This window comes from Coloeus monedula (assembly GCF_965178545.1).
Source record: "Coloeus monedula genome assembly, chromosome: 3".
Lineage (NCBI taxonomy): Eukaryota > Metazoa > Chordata > Aves > Passeriformes > Corvidae > Coloeus > Coloeus monedula.
In genome coordinates, this window is record NC_138783.1 from 53,764,198 (window position 1) to 53,786,317 (window position 22,120).

The following is a 22,120-nucleotide window of genomic DNA, read 5'->3' on the forward strand; positions in this document are numbered from 1 at the left end:
TTCACATGAATGCCTGAAGGGCTGAGAGTTAGGATGAAATGGGAACTGCTAGAGTAGGAGAAGGAATGTAACTGTCAGATTTGTCAATTGAACTCAACAGAAAATACATTGGAGAAGGAGTTCCTCCCAAAGAAAATGACGATTTGTTATCAAATCCACAAATAATTTTGAACTGGCCATTCCTGCCTTTTCAGTGTGTATTTTCAAAGAACTGTGTAGTTGCAAATGAGTGCCTCCCAGGCTTCAGGAAGTAGGAGCCTCTACTGTTGGCAACAGGCTCCTACTGTCTTCCACTACTGTTCTCATGAATTCAGCAACAATACTTGCACTAATTTTAGAAGCACAGTTAGGCTCTTTGGACAAACCATGAAAGTCCTGTTAGAAGAACTGAGCATCAAAGAGTTTAGCTAATCAGTATGCAACCAGTAATGACTATGAAAGATACATTTCTGAGGACTTCCAAATGCACATCCATGTATACTTCTCAGAAGAAAAAAAAAATTTGCACTTCAGAAATATGGTCTAGATTAGATCCACGTTTCCATAGGCTGAATATAATTTTTCTGAAAACAAAGGCAAAGGAGAAACGGAAAAGATGTACAGATTCCTGAGGAGTGTTTTCCTGTCAGAGGAAAAGGCCCATGTTTTCAAATGAAAAACATAATCATCATTTAAGACTGCTCCATAAAAAGACAAGCACTATTTGTGTAGGCAGTGCCGGCAAAATGGTCATATATTGTGATACAAATATCCTAGGAATAATCAAAGCAGGAAAGGTTCATATGTGCACCTTCTGCATTAAACTAGTATGATCTGTAAGAATGGCAATTCCTACATTTTCCTCTCTCCTAGAACCCTGCTTCAAGAGTCAATAGATTTCTTGCTGGCAGTACCAGAGGAAATGGGACCAGGTAATGACAGTTTAGGACAGTGTGGTGCACTACCATGACACCACACACCTGTACACATCACTCCTTGTTCACCCAACAGCTGGCTCTCCCTGTGATTCTGGATACATGACTTCAGTTCTATGTCAGCTGGGAAAACACATTTGAATGTGCCAAATGCCTTCCCAGCGCTAGCACATGTATAAAAATGGTTGGCTTGCACTCAGACTGCTTCCCTCATGAAAGCAGTGCTTGTGTAGACACCTATAGTTTGACTGTTCTGGCTGGGGTGGGTCACAGGCTACTCAGCAACAGAAGCAAGCCCTTCTAATTACATTTAATTCTGCCTTTTAAATCAAAACCATATTGTATCCTTTTAGGTACAAAATGAGACAGCAAAAATATGATGTGCTTTAACAACCTGCCCCATGGAACCACATGATTTTAATGTGTAAGGATTTTAAAACATTTAAAACATTTAAAAGGAAAAAAACTCAACAGAACAGTCTATTTAAGAAAATGTTTTAATTTTTCTTGCTTTCTAGTAGCCATTTTCTCATGTGTCTATTTAAATTCTAAACCAGCTATACAGTTTACACTATAGACTTCTTCCCTGGAGGAAAAACAAAGGAAAAATCTTGGGAAAGAAAATCTTGAGAAAGTACCATTATTCTAAACAGGCTGTATTATTATTGCTTACTTAAGATAATGAAACACTGGGGGTTGGAGGAACAGAGGCTGGCAGTTTACACCTGGCATTTCCTTTCAGGTTTTGTTCTTCCTGCACACGTGCCCCCTTGTGGGGAGAGGTTTAGGCCCACAAACCACTGGCCTTCCGTGACAGGTTTTTTATTGGGCAAAAGACACAGTTGTCAGAAAACAGCTTTTTGCTTCCAAATGTCTCACTTTTCAGTCCCTCCTTAGATATGTGGTGCTCGGTGCACTTTGCATGGATGTCTCCTGTGGGTTATAGGAAGGATGAAGGATAGCAGCAAGCTGTAAGGCTCCTGAAGAGATGGTACCAGGTGACTAACACAGTAAGAATAGTGTGGAACTGGTTCCTTGAGCCGTGTCAAAGATGTAAGTTTTAGCACCCTTGTGGAGCAGAGGAAAACTGCCCTAAAGAAAGCACTGCATGGAAGTTTGCTTGTGACAAGAGTAAGAGGACACAATTCACTGGATATAAAGGACATCCTACAGGCCACAGGCATGATCACTGTAGGAATCTCTGCACTCAACTCCTTATTGGCAGGCTCTTAATTGATGTCTAGAAATAATTCTGAAAATATTTTCAGGCTCATATTAAAAGCCTTTTTGTCCTTTCTTGTGAAGCTGATCTGGCCATTACAACCACAATGCAGTTACCTGTATGCTGTCCTTGCCCATACCTTGAATTAACTTTATTTATTAAAAATAGTCACTTCAAAATGCCAAAAATTTAGGTAATGTGGATCATAAACATCCACTTAACTGTTATTATCATGACAACAGATCTTCAAGTAGTGTAGCAACTCCACTGGAGTTATGAAAACCGAGGCTATTATATTGCATTCAGTGTGAACACAGGGTGAGGAATACCAAACAATGATACCTGTGATTATTAGACACAGGGTGATAGTCTTCTTCCTCCCTTCAGTATGGAAAGCATATTAATTTTCACATTTGAGAGGTAAGCAAATGAACTGTTTCCCTAAAACAGGTAATAGGCTGATGAAACAAACAAATGATCTTTTGTTAGAAGTACAAGATAAGATACAAGCACATTAAAGCACAGAGTCTGGTAAAGTGACAGGAGGCTGCTCCACTCTGCTACAGACAGGACAGAGAAAGGGCACCCAAAGTGCAACATAAATGGACAGGAAGGAAGATGGCAAGGAAAGAGAAGGGAGGAAGTCTGTGCTAACAATGCTTCTATCTGAGATACTAGTGTAAGATATGACAAAATAAACATGGTCATTTCTAGGTTCACATGACATACAGTAATCTCTCTTGCAGCAGGTTCTGTCTCAAATTACAGAACCCCAAGATCCTCCCTTAGAAAACTGTTCATCACTTCTGGGAGAAGGGGTTACTCTACACTGGTTTGTTCCTTATATCTCAGTATGCACCAAAGTCCTGTTTCTTATCGCTGTGGATACATCGGTCTGCTTTGTTGCTCCAGACATAAACAAACTGGAATTGGAGTATGCAGTAACCTGGCTTCTGGGCACTGCCCTCACAGCACTCTATGGTGATATTCTCTCTACTTTCACTGGTGTGGAGCCTTCTCTTGAAGTGAGAAACTACAGAGCACATCAAATAAAACTTGAAAAATGAGTGAGTTGTCTTGAGACAATTGACATGCTTCTGACTTTGTGATTTCTATTTCCTTTCAGTTCCATGTAAGAGGATTCAGCACTTGAAATACCTGAGAACTGTGAAAGCATTGCAATGTTCATGTCTGTTGCAGTTGACTAACAAAATAAAAATTTTAAAGTCAGTTCTTGGAAGGATTCTGCCCTCTGCTCTCTTGTTCAACTATTACATAACAAATTGTACACAAATGGTATTAGCTTTGTGTCAGAAATAAATTTGGGTAGAATCTCAAGCCTTCCACTGAATCATCTCTGCAAAGATGGCCCATCTTTTCAGCAAGAAGCAGCCTAGAGAAAGCAATAGAAGATGTTCTGTATTAGTTGAGGACAACATGGTAACTAAAGGATTAAACACCACAATTGCTACTTACCTTTCTTTGGCTAAGAGAACAGACATCCCCACCAGCTTAGCAAACTCATCAGCTGTGAGAGAACCCTTTTCAGATACCTGTCAAAGACCAAATACACAAATAAACAAACTATGGCATTAAAAGAACAACAAAGTTCTCTCAGCTACTGAATCAGGTCTAGCCTCGAGAAGTGATGAATTGGTAGCAAATCCCTTGAGAAGAAAATTAGTTTGTTTGCATTTTAAAAAAGTACAACTAATTCTGAGTATTTCCCTTTAAAAGCATCTCTTCTGTGTCCTGGGAAAACTGCCAAATATAAAAAAGGAAGAGAGAAAAGAGTTAAATCTGTAAAAAAAATCATATGGTAACCTTTCCTTTGGATTTTTTTTTAAAGATGCCTTGGAACCAAAATGAACGGAAAAATTAGAATAGCTCAGACAGCAGAATACAGTCTCCATCAGCATTTACACAGCAGAACTATCCTAAGTGATTCTGCAAACACTGAAGCCTAAATGAGGAAATAAAAGACCTGTTCAGGGCAGCTCATCAATGTAGAAATATAAGTCATCTCAGGTAGAAGTGAAGAATTTGAGTTTTATGGCATCTAAAGTACACCCACTGCCTACAGAAAAATTCCCAAACTTTAGTACTTCACATGACATTATGGCATACTAGAGGGCTAACTAAAAGCCACCATCACATTCAGCTGACACAAAGACAGGTTCACTCTTGGGACTCAAAACTTCGGCCCTTTTGTCTCAACCATGCTCCTTAATACATACTAAAATGAAACCTTCTCACACATGTTGGACATTTGGATGTTTAAAATACTAGATAAATACGACATATGAAGTCTAGACTTATTATTGCATTGAATTTCCCAGATAAACATGTTTTATTATCCTGAAAATTACTAATTCTTCCAATTCTCCATTGCTTTAGATCCAAGCAAAGTTGTAAATCCGGATGTAGTCGCCATTTCCTGCTTCCCACATAACTGGGTGGGGAGGGGTCTATTCTGCATCATTCTCAGCAGTAGTCCTTTTACAGAAACTCAGATTAAATTAGTCCTAACATGAGATTGTCAGAAGCTAAGTGATCAAATCTGAGTAATGGATGCCAGCTATACAATCGGTGATTATTTATCTTTCCTTCCCAAACCACTACTCTCATCAAGGATGACTCTGGAATCCTTTGATGTCCATGTCATTTCCTGTCTTCACCAGCCATTCAGAACCACATCTCTGTCCTGCCTGAAATCCTATGGCTTCCTTTCGTTTCTTCTCAGAACTTAACGTATAATGTGCAGTAACACTAAAGTACAGGGTGCTTTTGGCCACAAGTCTGATCTCATCTTCCCTTTCCCGTATGGGATAGTCTTCCTCAGTTGATGCCTCTCCCTTGCATTTTTCTATGGAGTCAAAGTCTCATATTATGAAAGTAACAGAAAAAAGACACCTTGGTAATAAATCCACTATCCGTTACTTTTTGCAGTTGACCTCCTTTGTTATCTAGAAAGGTTTTTCCTTTATTTTCAAAGACATAAGCACTCTTACTGAAGGCAACAAATACATTAGAAACCAAAAATAATCAGAAAAAAACCCTAAAATGGTCTAGGTATTTTTCTATAAATAGAAGAAAAACCCTGAAAATATTAATGTATATTGAAAGATGTAAGTGTTTTAGAATGGAATCTTTTAAATGCTGTATACATTTCTCTTATCTAAAAGTCTTTCTGATGAGCAAAAGCTATATGGTGACAATCATGCAAAATGCACTGAACAGTCTATCTCATGTCAAGTGAGGAGGTGTCTGTGATAGCTCTACTTTTTCTCCACTGCCCCCTCTTTGACTTTGACATTTAACTTTGGATACACTGAATCAGCCTTTTCTCAAAGGTATGAAAACCAAAAAATTACATTCCACTGAGAAAGAGACAGAAAAATGCATCAAATAAAGGGGTAACAGGACTGTGAAGTGTCCAGAGGCAGCAAGACCACAAAGGTTTATGATACTGAGCAATTCATACTACCTTTTTCCCCGATGAAGCTAGCTTAATTCTATAAACACTACTCTCCAACTGAGTGCTCTTCACAGCAGCAAACTTGGTACAAGATGTTACACATACACTGTACTGTTCTGTGAAATAAACCCAACCCAAACAACTACCTATACCAACATTTAAGAGGTGCTCCTACTGCCTACAAGCACATCATGTACAGTGTCTGAAGTTCACTTCTGTTAAATCAGGCGCTCAATACATGCCATGAATTTCATCCTACAGTGCAAAAGATTTGGAGGAAGGCTGAAGGTTAATAAACTTTGAAAAGAGATAGAAAAGAGAACGTAATGACTAAGATTATTGCCTGCACAGAACTTTGAAGATGAGAAGTGCTATTTAAATATTTCTCTTAGAAGATATGAAGTGGAATGTTTTGTATTTTGAAACCTCAAGAGGAAATCCCATACCTCAAGTTTTTTACCTAATGTGTTTAAATTTCACTAGCAGGGGCAGAACACTGAAGGAAATGAAGTACACTTACTGTCTCTAAAGCAGCAGCTACCATTTCCTCTTCATTATGAGACTGGAGTTCAATCACCATCACACCACTATCAAATATCCGAAGCCTAAAATCAAAAAAGAGAGGCAAAGTAACTAAAAACCCTGTGCACATCACCTATGGTCACATTTCTAATGCAGCCACACCTATAACCACATTACAAAAGGGAAAAAAAATCTCCCAAGCCCCAAACAAGCTCAGTAAGATGAACTTAAGCTTAACATCATCTTCAAAATCTGAAGAGACAGAAAAGAGCAGGGCATATGTCTGGTCTTGGTTAAACCCTCTTCCAGTCTGAAAAAGCTGTAAGTGAAAAAAATAATGTCTTCCTAGCTAAACATTAATGTTTTAATTTAGAGTGGATGTTGGTGCAGACGCCAGCATCCTTTGAGCAAAGAATGACTTTGTTAAAAATAGCCACAGCAACAACAAAAACATCTACTGCTAGTAAAACATTAAATCATCATGGTCTGACCTGTGAGTGCCATGCTTTACAAACAAATCTGTAAAGCTCTTACCTTAGTGGCAATTTCAGTGATTCCAGCATTTTACAAGCATTCACTAAATCTTCTGGGGACAGCAACTATTAAAATAGTGAAACATATTTATTCACAGCTTGCATTTCAGGTGTATAGTATAACATCAAACGAAGCTTTAGTAGTTGCAGCTATAAAATACACCAGGCTACATTATTGTTAATTCTTTTTCCTTTTTATTGTGCAGTCTATTTTCTTAGCTTCTGTGATCCTTTCTGTCCCCTTCCGATGTGTTCTATAATAATCTTTCTTGCCCTGTTTACTGAAAGAATTGTTGTATTTTGTAAAAAAATAAACCCAGAACATTCACCATTCTTTAGTAGTTTCTTTCCTTTAAGTTTTGTTTCCAGATAAGTACGGATTTTCCCTTTCACATGGTATAATAAAAAGCAGAATACATTATCACAACTTATAAAGGATACATAAGTATGTAAGAATGAGAAAGGAAAAAAGGTAAAACCCCTCTAATTTTAATAAAAGCCACAAAGATCACATCTTGCTGTAGACAAATAGAATGAGCAATTGCTAGGGAACATTTTTACCCTTTTTAATTTCCTTATCACTGAAGTCCTGCTATAAAATATTGACCCAAGGCAGTGTCTCACCTCTAGCCCTCGAGCACGATTCACCAGGCAGTACACTTCTGTAAGAGACATGATCCCTCCTCGCTCCTGCGTGAATAAGCACAAGACTGGTAAGAGAAACAGCATTAACCCAGGAAACACAGCATCTCTATTTGCAGGTGGCTGATTAAACAGCTAAAACAGAGGGGCTGAATGATGGGCCCTAATGGGGAAAACTAAAGAGCTAAGTTACACCTTTCACTAACAATTTTAAAATGCGAAACAGTGACACTACACTGAAGGACTGTGAATTACTTTGATTTTGAAGCAGAGAATAAATCACAGGAACAAAGAATTTCAATATATTAAATCTATCAATCAATTTACCATTTTTACTTTTCAGACAAACTCTGATCACAGCAGGTAGCACATACCTTTCACAAAAATACTGTAGTATGTATGCTTTTTAGTAGCAACACAGCCTTCTAAGTTGCAACATGAAACTTAACTTTTTGGTGAGAAACCTGTACTCTGTAATAGCTTAAGATAAATTAAAACACAAGATATTACTAAGGGCTGGTAATCTACTTAATAATTCTGTCCTATACTTGGAAAAAATGTTTATTTTAAGCACTTTAAGATTCATTACTTATATTTTCAGTGGGTGCAATTTCATTCTTTCTTTAAAAAAAAGAAATATTCTGCAGCCAGGGATGAATACAGGGCTGTTCAAATAGAAAAAAGACCACTTGAACAATTTTCTAAATCTCATCAACATTTTGCAAATCAGAAGTTTATGCCATTAGTCCAAAGAAAAATTCATACTTAGAAAATTTTTTGTTCATACAGACAATATATATTCCTCCCATAAACTTGAATAGGAGGCTATGCTGCTAAATCTGCTTTAAAAAGAGGCAGAGTACAACAACCAAAACACACCTACAATCAAAATTCAGCAACACACGGAAAATGCTGGTGCAAGGTGTGGTGCTTTACCTCTAAGGGTGTCTGCAGGATTCCAGCCAGTTGCTTCGCCAGCTGCATGTGGTACTGTGTACCAGATCCATACGTTTCCCTCGTAACTGGATTAGCTATACCCATACTCAGTAGATAGGACTTGAACCTAATGGTCTGAACAAGTGAACAAACAAATAAATTTAAAAGTACGTCAGCTAATAAGTGATTCTGGGTTTTAAAAATCTTTAATTTTATTACTATAACGCAGTTTCTTGGAATAAATCCTTCAGTTTGCTACCAAGAAAGTCAATTACTAGGCAAAGAGAAGGCAAGACTTAGTACCATTTATTTTTGACCAGCACAGGTAAAAAAATAGAAAGATTTATATAAAAGCAGTAAAATCATTGCTTTTAAAAATAGTTAAAGAAAAATTAACACTAAGCAAGTAAACTCTACACCAAGTATAAGGGACTAAACACAACAAAACCAACCAGCAAGGGTTTTTATTAACATTACACTATTAAACAGGTAGCTTTTTGCTTTTGATAGGAACATTTTTGTAGAATTTACAACAAAATTAAATTACCTCATCCTCAGTGATGTCACCTTGTTTTTCTTTAATCTTATTAGCTATTGACTTGGATAACTCCACCATTTCCTTAGCCTATCAAGAAACACACACAGATAAGTCAACTTTCAGCTCAAGAGAAAAAATTGTGTTTAAAACTGAGAAAACAAGCGTAAGTCTACTTGAACAAGTGACACATGCCATCCATCCATACCTTCTCCATTAGTTTGCTAAGGTCCTCAAAAGCCTGAAACAAAAAGCAGACAACACAGATCAGTGTAACTACAGCATTCAGCTTCATGGATACCGGGAGATGCCTTTGTCCACCTACCTAAGGTAGGTATTCATAAGAGCTGCTACCCCTTTAGATTGGTATGTTACAATGTGAGATACCATAACTTATTTGTTGATACAACTGTTTTACAGCATGTCTTATAGTTAAAATAAACATAACAAAGAATGAAGAAGAGAATCAAACAATCACACACTTTTCCAGCATGTGAACAGAAATTCGGTATGATTTATGATGTCCATGTGATAGGAAGGACAATGAGACACTGAGTCCCAGAAAAGATTAAACTGTCCAAGTTTATTATGCTCTCTGTAAGGTAGGGGAAGGTTTCTGGGTGCTGATGGTAGGTTTTGTCCCAACACTTGACCCTCACTGCAGGAGATCTGTTGTTTCTGGTCAGCTGCAAGACAGCTGTAAAGCTACAGTTGTACTCCTCCTGACAAGACAGCTTTACTTTAATCAGAGGATGTTACTTAGTTAGTAAGAAACACTCATTTCAAATCAGCAAGGAAGACGGTATCTGAGGACAAAACCTCTGAAATACAGGGTAACATCTCTTCATTTAAGTACTCCAATAAAATGCTATGGTCTCAAATACAACAACTCTGCAACTCACAAATGGTTTTTAGGCTTAAATGAATCATACATTAAAAATAGCTGAAGGTATACTGAAATTCCAAACTTTTAGTAATGAAAAACTAGCATTAAAAAATTCATGTTAAAAAAAAGAGAGCTAGCAACTCCATTAATGCAACTATATTAAAAAGCAACTCTCTTTTCTCCCACCCTCATTAACACACATTCATTCAGTCTCCTCACTTCTCTCAAATACATGACAACATGTCCAAGTCGTCAACCTTTTTCAAACAACCTTTTCTGAGCAACTGGTGTGAGAAAAATTCCTGAACCTTTTCATCTAATGCTTGCCTGACAGCAGCATCCAAGCCCTCCAGCCACAAGTAAAGAAGGTTACAGTGTCAAATGGCCAGAGAGACATCTTGCCTGCAGCTTCCAGTCACTGTCTCTATGTCATTTCTGGCTTACTCTGACTAATCCCCCACTAGAAAGACACATTTTAGCTGTGTTTTTGCAGAAGACCCCAATAGGTCTTTACATATAGGTGCCTTAAGTAGAAGCTTATTGGTCAGAGATTCAACATACAAAGAACAAAAGGAGATGCCTCTAGAAAGAGACAGGCCTTGCTTTTCACCTCCTGATAGTACCAGTGTTTCTCCACTGACTGGACAAGTTTAGTCTCCTAACATTTGGTACCTGAGTTAGGTACCACCAAAATTAAGTGGTCCACATGGAGAAAAGAAAATATACCACTGCATAACAATAATTTACCACTAAGAAAAGAAAAGCTTCTCTTTGGAATACTTCTTCTTACTCCCTAATCTTCCAAACTGAATAATTTACAATAGGTTTCCCAATCCCTAGTGTAAATCAAAGTCCTGCTACTCTACTTGTATATGATATCAGCAAGAAGTTTTCTAACAGGGCTTTTCCCAGCTTATTTCTAGTCTCTATACCTGCATGAAAACAACATTGATCAAAAGAACCCTTGATTTAGCTAAATAAACAGCATGCTGAGTCTAACTCCTCCTCTGCCTGACTCACCCAGGGCAGGCCTGGAAACAAAGGGGAATGTGCACACACCTAACAGGAACTTCCTCAGATAAACAAAAGGCTAAAGAACTGGATTCTTATCAGCACTGAACAGCAGATGCAGGAAGCCTTTTCCTGGAAGCCAGGGCACCATTTTTTAAATTAAGTCATTTATAACATTTAAAGCTGGAGGAAGGCAGGATTTTACAAGTCATGGTTTTCCTCTGCTCATACAGCATGTTTAAATGGATTTCTTTTACTCTCTGACAAAGCTACTAAAGGAAAAAATAAGCAGACAATGCCTTTTGAACTATATACACATGCATGTAACCACAATACCTTTTGAACTACACACAAAACTTCATTCATTACGTTCCTCACAGACAGAAAGCAAGTAAGTTTAATGCTCCCAGTATCTGAAATAGCACATGGCCTGCAAAGGCACTATCATTTTCATAAGTATTAGAGCAGGGAATGCCTTTTTCTTGTGGCACACTGAAGTCCATAAAGCTTTGCCCCAAGAACAAATCTGCTGCATGTAGTTTATGAGTACTTTTGTATTAATCTCTACTACCAAGACAGAATCAGACTATTTTTGAGGGTATTGCTCTCAGGTATGTATGAAGAAATTAAATGTCTCTGCTGTTCATCAGTATTGATACCTGGAATTCAATTATTGTGCTGGTTCTATGGAAAAGGATGATCTCCATCTAGCCCAGGTATTTTACAAAATACTTGTAACATCTTGTCAATGCCTGGACTGCAAATCATTTTACTGTAATTATAAGCCTAAATGTAACATTTAAAAACCTGACTATAGGATGAAAATCTAACTTCACCACAGTTATGTGCAGACACTCGGATCAGCATATTCTGCTTAATATATAGTCAATTTTCAATTGAAACAAAAATTAGTTTAATAAATACACACTGTTAGTTTCAAAGAACAATATCCTTGAAAGGAATTGTTTAAATGAAGTACCTTTACATATATTGAAAAGCCAGTTAACAAAATAAATAATTGTAAACTGTACACTCTTAATCAATTCAGACTTCTCAAAAAAACCAATAAATAGTCTCAACTGTCCCTAAAAGAAAGTGTGAATGAATGCAAATAGTTCAGAAAGGTGGTTGACCTTGAAATTTCCAAAGTACCTACCTCAGAAATGTGTTTGTCAGTCTCTTTTCTTTTTTCTTCTAATTTCCTTTCAATACCTACAATTCCTACAGCCCTTATTCTTCCTGCCTGAAAAAAAAAAAAAAAAAGGAAAAAGGGAAAGAATCAAAATAGGAAATGTTAAGTTTTCTCACCTGCCTCACTGTGAAAATTAGAGGACAGGAAATACTCCTTCAAACAGCAGATATCATTCGTACAATATTTCATGCATTTCTTGACAGTAATTTTTAAGCCATTGTAAAAAAAACCAAACAAGAAATGTGAACCATGTATAAACTTGCTGTACTAGACAAATAATGATATTGCTAATATACTGAAGCTATTAATATGGCTTAACATCCAGACTGAGTAATCCAGCTCATCTCAATTCTAGCCTCCCAAGACCATGTGAGCATCCATACTAGAGCTATGGAAATGCCTGAGTGTATTCAAGAAATCCAGCCTGAAGAAACAGAAACATAGAAACACAATGCTAAGTGCAGTCTAATTTACCTTCCTCAGAGGTTTTAGAATGGGGGTGATGGTGAAACTTTTACCAGATGCCAAATGTGTTCTAGAAAGGCTGGTACCTACGTGGCAGCAGTGTCAGGCCTCTAATCTCTGACTGCAAATCTTAGCAATGGTGTTAATGAGTTACTATGGCTTAAGTACAACAGGGAAGGCATTTTGATTAGATTCTTCATGCATTACTCCAAATGCAATTGTGCTTATAGGTCCTACATTGACCAAAAGGGACATACAGGATTTCATATTGAACAATCTTTAAATCATCCTATTTCATTCACACAATACTACATATTCATATATCCTGCACATTAATATATAGAAACAACACCTACATTTTTATCAGTTTATAATCTAAAAGTATGAAGGCAGATAAAGAAGGTATTTTAACATATGACATTCTTCCAAACAACTGTCCATTCAGAATACACATTCAAATCAAACATACATAGGTTTCAAAGAGTTAAATAAAAGTTATGCTATATATTTGACTTCCAGCCACAAAAAAAATAAACCAGAAATCACAATTAAGACAAAAAAATTTTCCAGCATCACTGGACCTCACATGCTGAATAAAAGTACATGCAAATAAATATTTTATTTGCACAATTATGTGTGTGTGTCTAACTGAAACAAACAAAAAAAAAGAGCTCATTATTTAAACGCACTCAAGAAAGAGAGGATACTGTGTTCTATCAGGTGAATAATGCAAATGAGAAACTAATTTATGCCAGTGAAAAAACAGGCAAACTAAAGCTGAATTCCTACATGTGCCCATGATGTTGGTTAGAGAGTCACATGCTGGATGCAGTATATGGGGGTGGCAAGAAGTGGCAATAAGAGATTACACACAATAAGAAGTGTGGCAATAGGAGATCCTGCTCAGAAGCTCTGCACATACCTGTGAATCCTTGTTAACTTGCATGGCCTGACCAGTGGGTATGCTCTCCCATCTCCTTTGTGTGATTTCTTCTGATAATCGTCTATAGAACTGCAAACATTAAAGAGTGACAACAGATGTTTCATAAACTGTGCAGAGTACCTCTGGGTAATTTTAGCATCTTGGTGGTGATGAAATAAACTTCACCAAGCATGGAGACAAAGCATGGTAACACCTACACATCTATGGTACAGAACTCATTATATGGAAATTCTTAATGTCCAGTCTTCAAAACTATTCACATTAGATAGGACAAGCCATGTAGTCACTAAGTACTTCCATTGTGAAATATTTCTTCAGATATTCAAAATGTCCCAAACCATGCTAAAGTTAAAAATGTTGAGGTATACTCAAAGGCATGCTTGTAAAGGAAGGGAAGTTGAACAATACGACTGCTATTGATCTGCTAATTCAACAGTATAAAAACAACCACACAGATCAATTAAACTGATTTGTTTATTGCTAATACCAGAAGGTGGCATTAGTTAACGCTATGTGTATCCCACTGACCAATATCCAGAAAGAAAATCTATTCCACCCTTTTCATTGTTTGGGTTCACAGGAAAGCATTCAGAAGTCATAAAGAAAGGCTCAGGTGTAATTGATGTGCTAGGCAACCAGTAAGCACAGTAATTTTCAGATACAACATTAACATTAAAATAATTACAATTATGATTGAGAAAAACACACATTTATACTATGCTTAAACCTACAGTCACCATAATCTGAAAACTGCTCACAAAGAAATGAAAGTGAGCCTGATCAAGCACATGCATTTTTAAGACATTTCTAACTAATTTGAGTTGAAAATCTGATTTCCCGCAGTGTTTTCCATAGTCCAAAGTTGAAGTTCTCAGTCTCATCAAACGAGGATCTTCCACTGTGAAATTTCTTTACAGAGCGCAATTTGTTTGGTTTTTAGGATAACCCTTCTTTTAAGAATATATTACATTTTTCTTAGAATGTTCAAAGCCTTTGAGATTCGGTGTAGGTTAAAAAAAATATTTATAAAGTGTATAGTGAATGCAAGTTCTGAGGCAACAAAAGGTGTTCAGCAATAAAATTAAGAGAGATAATTAGGAATAAGTTGTTTGATTCCTCTTCAATTGAGGGTTAGGTACAAAGAAACATCTTTTACTCCGTTAAACATTTAACAGATTTCAGAGATGTCATTTTGGAAAAGCCTGTGTTCAATTTAGTAGATTAAAAAAGGAAGTATAAGATTATACTAAACGCCTTAAAATAAGGACTAGCCTTGTAATGCCTCTTGACATTTTTGGAACTCTATTTGCAGTATTTAATGAAAGTAGACAACATGGGAGGCTCATAGTGTTTGTCTTCCAAAATGTATTGAAAAAGCTTCACCTCAAAAGTAAACATGGAAAGATCATAGAAAATTATCAGAAACACAGCAAGAGGGGAAAAGCATGTCCAAAGACCTGATTTGCTCGGCGCCCATGGTACAAGACTTGTCCATGGTACAAGACTTACCTCAATCTGCCCATGTTCTTTGAAAGAAAGCTTGATGTAGGAATATTTGCTGCTTTGGAATGGACCAGGTTCTTTGTTTGAAGAAGCAGGGTGAAGATGAACTACTATTTTGGCACTAAGGAAAAGATAAAGGAAAGAGAAGATATTTCTTCAGTATCTAAATAAACTATTTCTTCCCCAAAGTTAACCCTTCATCAAAACCTCTTTTAACTATCTCACATAAGAGCTACAGATGATCAAATAATGCTTTACATTTATGCACCAACATTTGAATATTTTGATGAAGTATGTCTTATAAAAACTACTACAGCCTCTAAAGCAGAAACATTTTACAAATTTGAAATGCACCTACCATTAATTCTTAAGAAATAAACACAACAAATTTTAAAATTTCAAGCAATAATTTCCGAAAAACTTTTAGTTAGGATAAAAAGGGATTGTCACGTTGTTGTGTAATTTGGCAGTAGTTATTGCAGGTCAAAAGCCAAAATACGCTATCTTTGACACAGGAAAACAAAAGGTTTCAATATTATGTGTAACCTATCCCACTTTCATATGTCACTTGTGGACACTGTATGTGAACTTATCCAAAACCAACATTCAAAGGCAACATGCATGGAAATAACAGTCTAAAATGACACCTACTACCAAAACAGACCTTGGGAGTGCACAATTTTAGGCAAATGAACAGACTGCTATCACAATATGACTGCAAGTCCCCCATTCCCATCTCATTTTACTAATACTCTTTTCATTGGTCTTTATCTACTTCTCCAGCATTAGTGAATTAACTGATTTCTTCTGAATACCCCCAGCATATTACCGTACTGATCTGACTGTAGGCTGCTGATGCCATGATGATTTTTTTGCCTTTTCTTTTATACACCTTTTTATAGTTTTTGTATTCTTAGTGGTTTTTAGCCTACATTCTTAGACTTATTTGTTAAGTTAGGAGACTAAACATCTTAGAAGCCCCAGACACCGAGGTCCTCTCCAGAACACATTTTGTAAACTGAGATAGGACCATCCAGGGGAAGGTTCCTTGGGGAGGGGGCTCACTTGATCCTCTCATTGGGGAATCTTTGACAGATATGCTAGTTAGTAAAACCTATAATGTTATACCCAATCTATTGTGGGTGTGCATTGCAGTGTGCATTTCGGGGCATTCCACCTGGACGTGGAGCACCTAAGGATCCTTAAAATAAATTTGAGGTAAAACCCCTTTTTCCCTTCTAACCGTGTTTGATTCTTGATTTTGAGACCAGGAAAAGATATCACTGCAAGCAGAGGTTAATTATGTATGTATTTCTCCAGGTAAAATTTTTTCTCTCTTTAGAAACTTAAAATCATAGAATTGTTTATGTTGGAAAAGACCTCTAAAATCATCAACACACACTTGTTTAGTGATTACATGACAGTTACTTAACAAATCACATCAATCATGACTCTCTTACACTTTTGACCTAAATTGTCCTTGTGGCTGTCAGTCTGGAAACTTAAGATTGCAAATGGAACCTACCATGAATTAATCTATAATATCAAGTACCTCACATAACATGCATGTGAAAGGATCCATCTGAAAAAGACAATGAGGATGTCCATACCTTTTTCCTATCCCAGCTGCTTGCTCTTCAATAAACACAATCTGAGACAGAGGTACAGCAATGCAGCACTCCTGGAACAAACACCACAAACACAGGTGAATTAAAGCCATATCCTGTCTATTCACTCTCTAAACCCAACTGTTCTCTTTCCCCATTTCACAAACAGTATGGATATCTACAGGTGCTGCCTGAGGCACTCTATGTGAAATAGGATTGTAAGAACAGAAACAATGTATTACAGTGAAATATATGTAGAAAAATAGCACAAAATTGAAACTGAGTCCTAGTTAATTGAAGGACCCCAACAAACTTAAGTGTCAATGTGTCAACTTTAAAAACCTCAAGCTAGATTCATAGAAGGGACTACAAGATTTAACAAATCCTTAGATCTAAGTTCAAAACTTAAACACTAAAATTTCCATACTACTGCACCTGATCGCTGTAGGTGCATGATACTCATAGGTTCTTGACATTTTTGCATTGATGTTACTTTGGGAGCTAAAAAAATACCCAAACCCACCAGTCTCTTTAAATACTGAATATCTAAAATCTAGACTATTGTCTGAGTGCGATAGGAATTTTTCCATCTATCCTACAGTGAAGGACTTAATCCAGCAATTGGTGCATCTCAACACACACTTACTGGACTGTGCTTTAAACAAAAGAGCAAGAAACAAGACTGTATCCATTTGTTGGAGACTAACCTACCGGAGGCTAAACTCTTTCTACATGCATTTGAGACAGAAATTGCTACAACTATGATACAAAGCATCTAATAAGGTGCCTGGTCTGGTTTCTGTGAACATCCTTTGAGGAACATCACTTCCCACACAACAGCTTGGTGATTGACACAGTCACACAGAATGCAGGAAACATAGGCTGCATTTCCTCTCTGAACCTCTCTCTTCCACCTGCTACTGCCTAACACCAGTTTACAATAGACACTGTTACAGGGCCCTCTAAATCCCTACTACCAAAATTGTTCCTCTTTGTATGGAATAATTAAATACCCATTAAATCTGAGAGCGAGGAAGTATACATGCAGGAGCCCCACCTCCAATAAGTAAATCTCTTACTGAAAAAACATGGGTTGCACTTCCTTTTCTAAAAACTCTTACTGCAAGCTATCTAGACTCTTCTATTACTCTAGTTGCTGAAGCCATTACAAACAATTATGGTTTGTGAAACATCCACAAAGTTCTGGACACTTTAAAAGATAGGCAAAAGATAGATACTTCTGTTAAAAAAAGGGTTTGAGAATGACAAAAAGAGTTCAACTATATATAGTATGTACACTGTCAAAGTGACTGATTAATTTCATTCCAAGATAGAAAGTTATGTGAACTTATTTTAAGTACAAGGACTTAGAATCACCCCTTCCTGGTGAGAGAAGTTACAGGAAGGGATACAAAAATAGAAATGTGTTAAATATGCTGTGTGTTTATTTGGATTTTTTCTTCTAATGTCTCATGCCCACATTTTGCATGATTTTATCATTTAAAATTTTGTACAAATTAGCTATGTAACAAACTTTACAGAATTCCTTTTTTTTTTTTTTTTTTTGGAAACACTGTTCAACTGCAGACAGCATGTAAAAAGCAGCTACAAAGCACAGCTAATGACAAGAGCCCCCATTTACTATTATAGATTACTGACACAATAAAAAGGGACTCTCTACAAATTTATTCGAGGTAAGCTAGCTAAGGTTTCTAAGTCTGATGTTAAATCACACCTGAGCTTAGACAACAACTCACCATGAAAACAAAAGGGCACCATGCTCCCCATGTTTCAGTACTGAGAGCTTGAAAATAAATCAGCTTTATTTACCCCACTAACAAAGCTATCAGATGGGTAATTTTTGCCCATCTCTAAGCCATATTTCTGCCCCTTCTGTTAATCAAGCCTGAGTTTGTCAGAATCTTTGCTGAGTTAATTAGTTAAAATAAAATAATTTTTCTTCTTCTCCAAGGTTTTCCTCTGCTGATTTAGTGAATTCAATGACCGTGGGAGAGTACAAGAAATCATGTGGCCTAGAAGCAGAGGGAGAAGTTGGGGAAAAGAGACAAATGTAATCTTTTTGTTGGAAAGGAGAGAATGGGGCTATGTTCAGTTCTACAGCTTGCTGAAGCCATAAAGCCCAATGTTACTCCAAGCATGCAAAACGTCCAAGTGAGATGATTAGAAGCAGTAGTTGCTGAAGTACATGCTCAGCTCTCAAAAAGAGATGCTGAGGAAGAAATAAAAGGTTTAGGATTAACAGAGTTTAGTACATTATTTTATGTGATAATATGATGACTGTGCAAAAAAGCTCCATGTTAATTTATACAAAACAGCTCACAGTCTGGACAATCAAGCCCTAACTGGTGTAACAGTAACCCTACCATGGGTAACAGCTCTTCAAACATTTTGAAAAATTTGTACTAAAAATAATTCTCCTGTTTCTGCAAACAATCCCTAAAGAAAAAAAACACTGCTTTGCCAAATTAAGAACAACCGTGGTGACATTACCTTCAGACTGCTCTTAGTAGCACCCTGCTTTGGAGCAAGGATGTGGTATTTGCTAGGGAACGGCCTTTGGGTGTGAGAGGTGCTTCAGCTGCCCTTGCACAAAACCAGCCCAGTGGAATACAATTTGCTTTTGAAAAGTTGTCACCTAAACGTGCTCTGTCTAAACTTTGGCTTTCAGGGCTAAATTTCTCAATTACTGTGTCCAAAACAAGCATAATCCAACCTGGTCTGAGGAAGACTTCTCCTTCAATTGCATCTGTGGAGCAGTGCCCATTGTCACAGTCTATGCGTAGAGCTTTATGTGTTTGTGGTCTTTCTCTCCCACTTCCAGCCTGCATTCCTGGGCTGTGGTTGATGACACAAAGCATTCAGCAGTATTTTTTTACTTTAGTACAGTTACCACACTGCAGTTCTGACAGTGCCACTTAACCTGTGACCAGCTGTCCACAGTAGTACAGACAAATGTTCTGGCTGATCGAAGGGATGGTTCACAGCAGGAGCAGGCAGCTGGGAGGGCAAGATGTGTGCAAAACAATACTGCCACCAAACACGTCCTATTATCAAATCATGGTCTGGCCTATATGGTGGGAGCAGAAGACTGTGAAACTTGGGATTTGAAACCATCAAGGAAAAAAAGGCTTTCCTAGACAAGGAGCACAGGAGAGAAGTTCATATTATGATTTGCCTGACACATTCAACTTCAGTCTCAAAATCAATGCTTTTTAGTGCATGACACCAGGCTCTTTTCTCCTTTACTTCTGTGTCGTTAGGAAAGGAAAATTTATAGGATACATTCGTATCCCTTCTCATCTCTGCATGATTATTTTATTAAAGCAAGACTGAGTGAAAGAACACTACATAATCTTCTTTCTGCTGTGAGCCAAAAAGTGGACTATACTTGTACAACAAAACACACAGACCGGCAGGAAAAATCCCCTCTCCGTGTGCAGGCTTTTCATTGCAAAAACTTGTTTATTATGGAATTTCCAACTGAATGACATACAGGAAACAAAAGTGGGACTTACATGATTCTTCTGATCCCTCCAGATCAGTCGGTGTGTGCTCAGCAGTAAAACTCCACTATCGAATTTCAACTGGACAGGAAAAATAAAACAGATCAACAAAAAACTGAACCAGTAAGTTGCATAAATACTGGTCTTGGAAACATTACACCTTACCACAACACAGCAATCAGATTTAACAGGCCAGTATTTTGAGAACACTCCCTTTTTTTCAGAAAACAAAATACATGAAGTTTAGAAAAATAGTATAAAAGGATTAGATGGATAAACACAAATTTCCTTTTTCAAGCGTATAAACTTTCCCCCCGGAAATCCTGAGGGATCCTCCCTCCATATACTCTGCAAGATGTACAAAAGTTCTTAAATGTATTTTAAACAGAGCTATTGGCTTTGGAACCTTCATTATATTCTGACAAAGAAGGTAAAAATTATGCAAAAAAGCAAAGCAACCTAATAAAAAGATGCTGCACACAGTCTGAAATCTTCCATCCTATCACACAGGAGTATTGCTTCTATCTGTGTTGCTGTTGAAAAGCTCCTTACTTATCAGACAGCAAACAGTACCTGGAAAATCTGCATTAGCAAATTGCTTCCTATTTGTAAAATCTGAGGCATGTTTACACAGCTATTTGTGATGGCATGCAATTACCATGGTGTGGAAAAATGGAGAGATCAAGAGTCAGTCCGGCAGTGAAGTGAAACAATAATCAGGATGGCTCAGAAAAGAGTAGAGAGTATGTCAGCACCCTTGATGACTAGGGCTCAAGAGCATTTTACAGCTACCAGGATGACTCAAGTGTGAATTGTGCATCATGCCCTGTACCACACCAAAGCAAGGGCTCAGTCCCATACAGGAGTGACAGCCCAATCAGTGGGCAGTGCTTTGTGACAGTGACATTGCCTATACACACTCTGTGGGGGTCCCAACCCTCACCCCACATCACACACACTGTCCAAGGCCTTTCTCACAGAACCGCAGAATCAATTAAGTTGGAAAAGACCTCTAAGAGCATCGGGTCCAACCTGTGACCCAACACCCTTATGTCAACCAGACCGTGGACTTGAGTGTCATGTCTAGTCTTTCCTTAAACACCTCCAGGGACGGTGACTCCACCACCTCCCTGGGCAGCCCATTCCAATGTCTAATCTCCCTTTCTGTCAAGAAATTATTCCTAATGGCCAACCTAAACTTCCCGTAGCACAGTTTAAGGCTACTTCCACTTTCCCTGTCACTTGTTTCCGGGGAGAAGAGACCGACCCCGACGTGGCTCCACCCTCCTTTCAGGCAGTTGCAGAGAGCAGTAAGATCCCCCCAGAACCTGCTCTTCTCCAGGCTAAACAATCGCAGCCCCTTCAGCTGCCCTAAGATTTGTGCTCCAGACCTTTCCCCAGCTCCGTTGCCCTTCTCTGGATCCGCTCCAGCACCTCTGTCTGTTCTGAACTGAGGGCTCCTGAACTGAACACAGGATTCGGGACGCGGCCTCACCAGTGCAGGGGTACAATCCCTGCCCTGGTCCTGCTGGCCACACTATCTGCTGTAGGCCAGGGCGCCACTGGCCTTCCTGGCCACCTGGGCACACTGCTGGGTGACGTTCAGCCGGCTGTCTACCGGCACAACCCCTCAAAGCCTGCGCCCTCATCTCCCCACAGAGACAAACCCTGCCAGACCCTGGCGCAGAACGTCCTCCCACACCCCCAATCGATGTTCCGCCTGCAGCCCAAGCCCTTCACGCCCCTCGTACCGCGCCCCTCGCCCCACACCGCCCGTACTCACCTCCATACCACCCCCCTTGCCTGGGGCCCACGGCCGCGTCCTTTACCCTCCTCCCCCCACCCCGGCGGCGCCGCCAGGCCCCGCGCGGGGCCGCTCCAGCTCCCGTCACCTTCTCCTCTCCGTCGCTGAGGCGCACGCCGCGCTGCTGGACCACCAGCGTCTCTCCCAGCTCCAGCAGCCCGGTGGTCCACGAGAACCTGTCCATGGCTGCCCTTCCCCTCCCGCACCGGGCCGCGGCCGCCGGGCGCGCAGGGACCGTGCGCGGTCGGCCCACGCCCTCTAGCGGCGGCCCGGGGAGCGGCCGCCATGTTCCCCCCCGCCGAGCGGCGGGAGTGCAGCGCCCGCCGCCATTGGCCAGTTCAAGCCCCGCGGCCGGGCCAATCGGGGCGGCGCCGGGCGATTCAAACGCTCGGTGCTCTGTGGC

General features: G+C 38.8%; 1 protein-coding gene across 1 annotated transcript; it reads right to left on the reverse strand.

The window, feature by feature from the left end:
- Positions 1–1,287: 1,287 nt before the first annotated feature.
- VPS36 (vacuolar protein sorting 36 homolog) lies at positions 1,288–21,935 on the reverse strand. Its single transcript, XM_082278168.1, has 14 exons — positions 21,806–21,935; positions 19,926–19,994; positions 16,393–16,463; positions 14,789–14,903; positions 13,259–13,348; positions 11,836–11,922; positions 8,991–9,023; positions 8,795–8,872; positions 8,248–8,382; positions 7,294–7,359; positions 6,671–6,735; positions 6,135–6,219; positions 3,613–3,689; positions 1,288–3,529 (listed from the first exon to the last, which is right to left on the reverse strand). The coding sequence occupies exons 1-14, from the start codon at positions 21,899–21,901 to the stop codon at positions 3,436–3,438; spliced, it is 1,161 nt and encodes a 386-aa protein (XP_082134294.1). The 5' UTR covers positions 21,902–21,935; the 3' UTR covers positions 1,288–3,435.
- Between the last annotated feature and the right edge of the window lie 185 nt (positions 21,936–22,120).

Bases quoted from the DNA above. Each gene is read 5' to 3' on its own strand.
- VPS36 (XM_082278168.1), bottom strand. From the start codon at position 21,901: ATGGACAGGTTCTCGTGGACCACCGGGCTGCTGGAGCTGGGAGAGACG. The intron at 3,690-6,134 runs GTAAGTGTACTT...GGTCTTTGACAG, and splicing joins TAGCTGCTGCTTTAGAGACA to GTATCTGAAAAGGGTTCTCT. The intron at 3,530-3,612 runs GTAAGTAGCAAT...TGCTTTCTCTAG, and splicing joins GTTCTCTTAGCCAAAGAAAG to GCTGCTTCTTGCTGAAAAGA.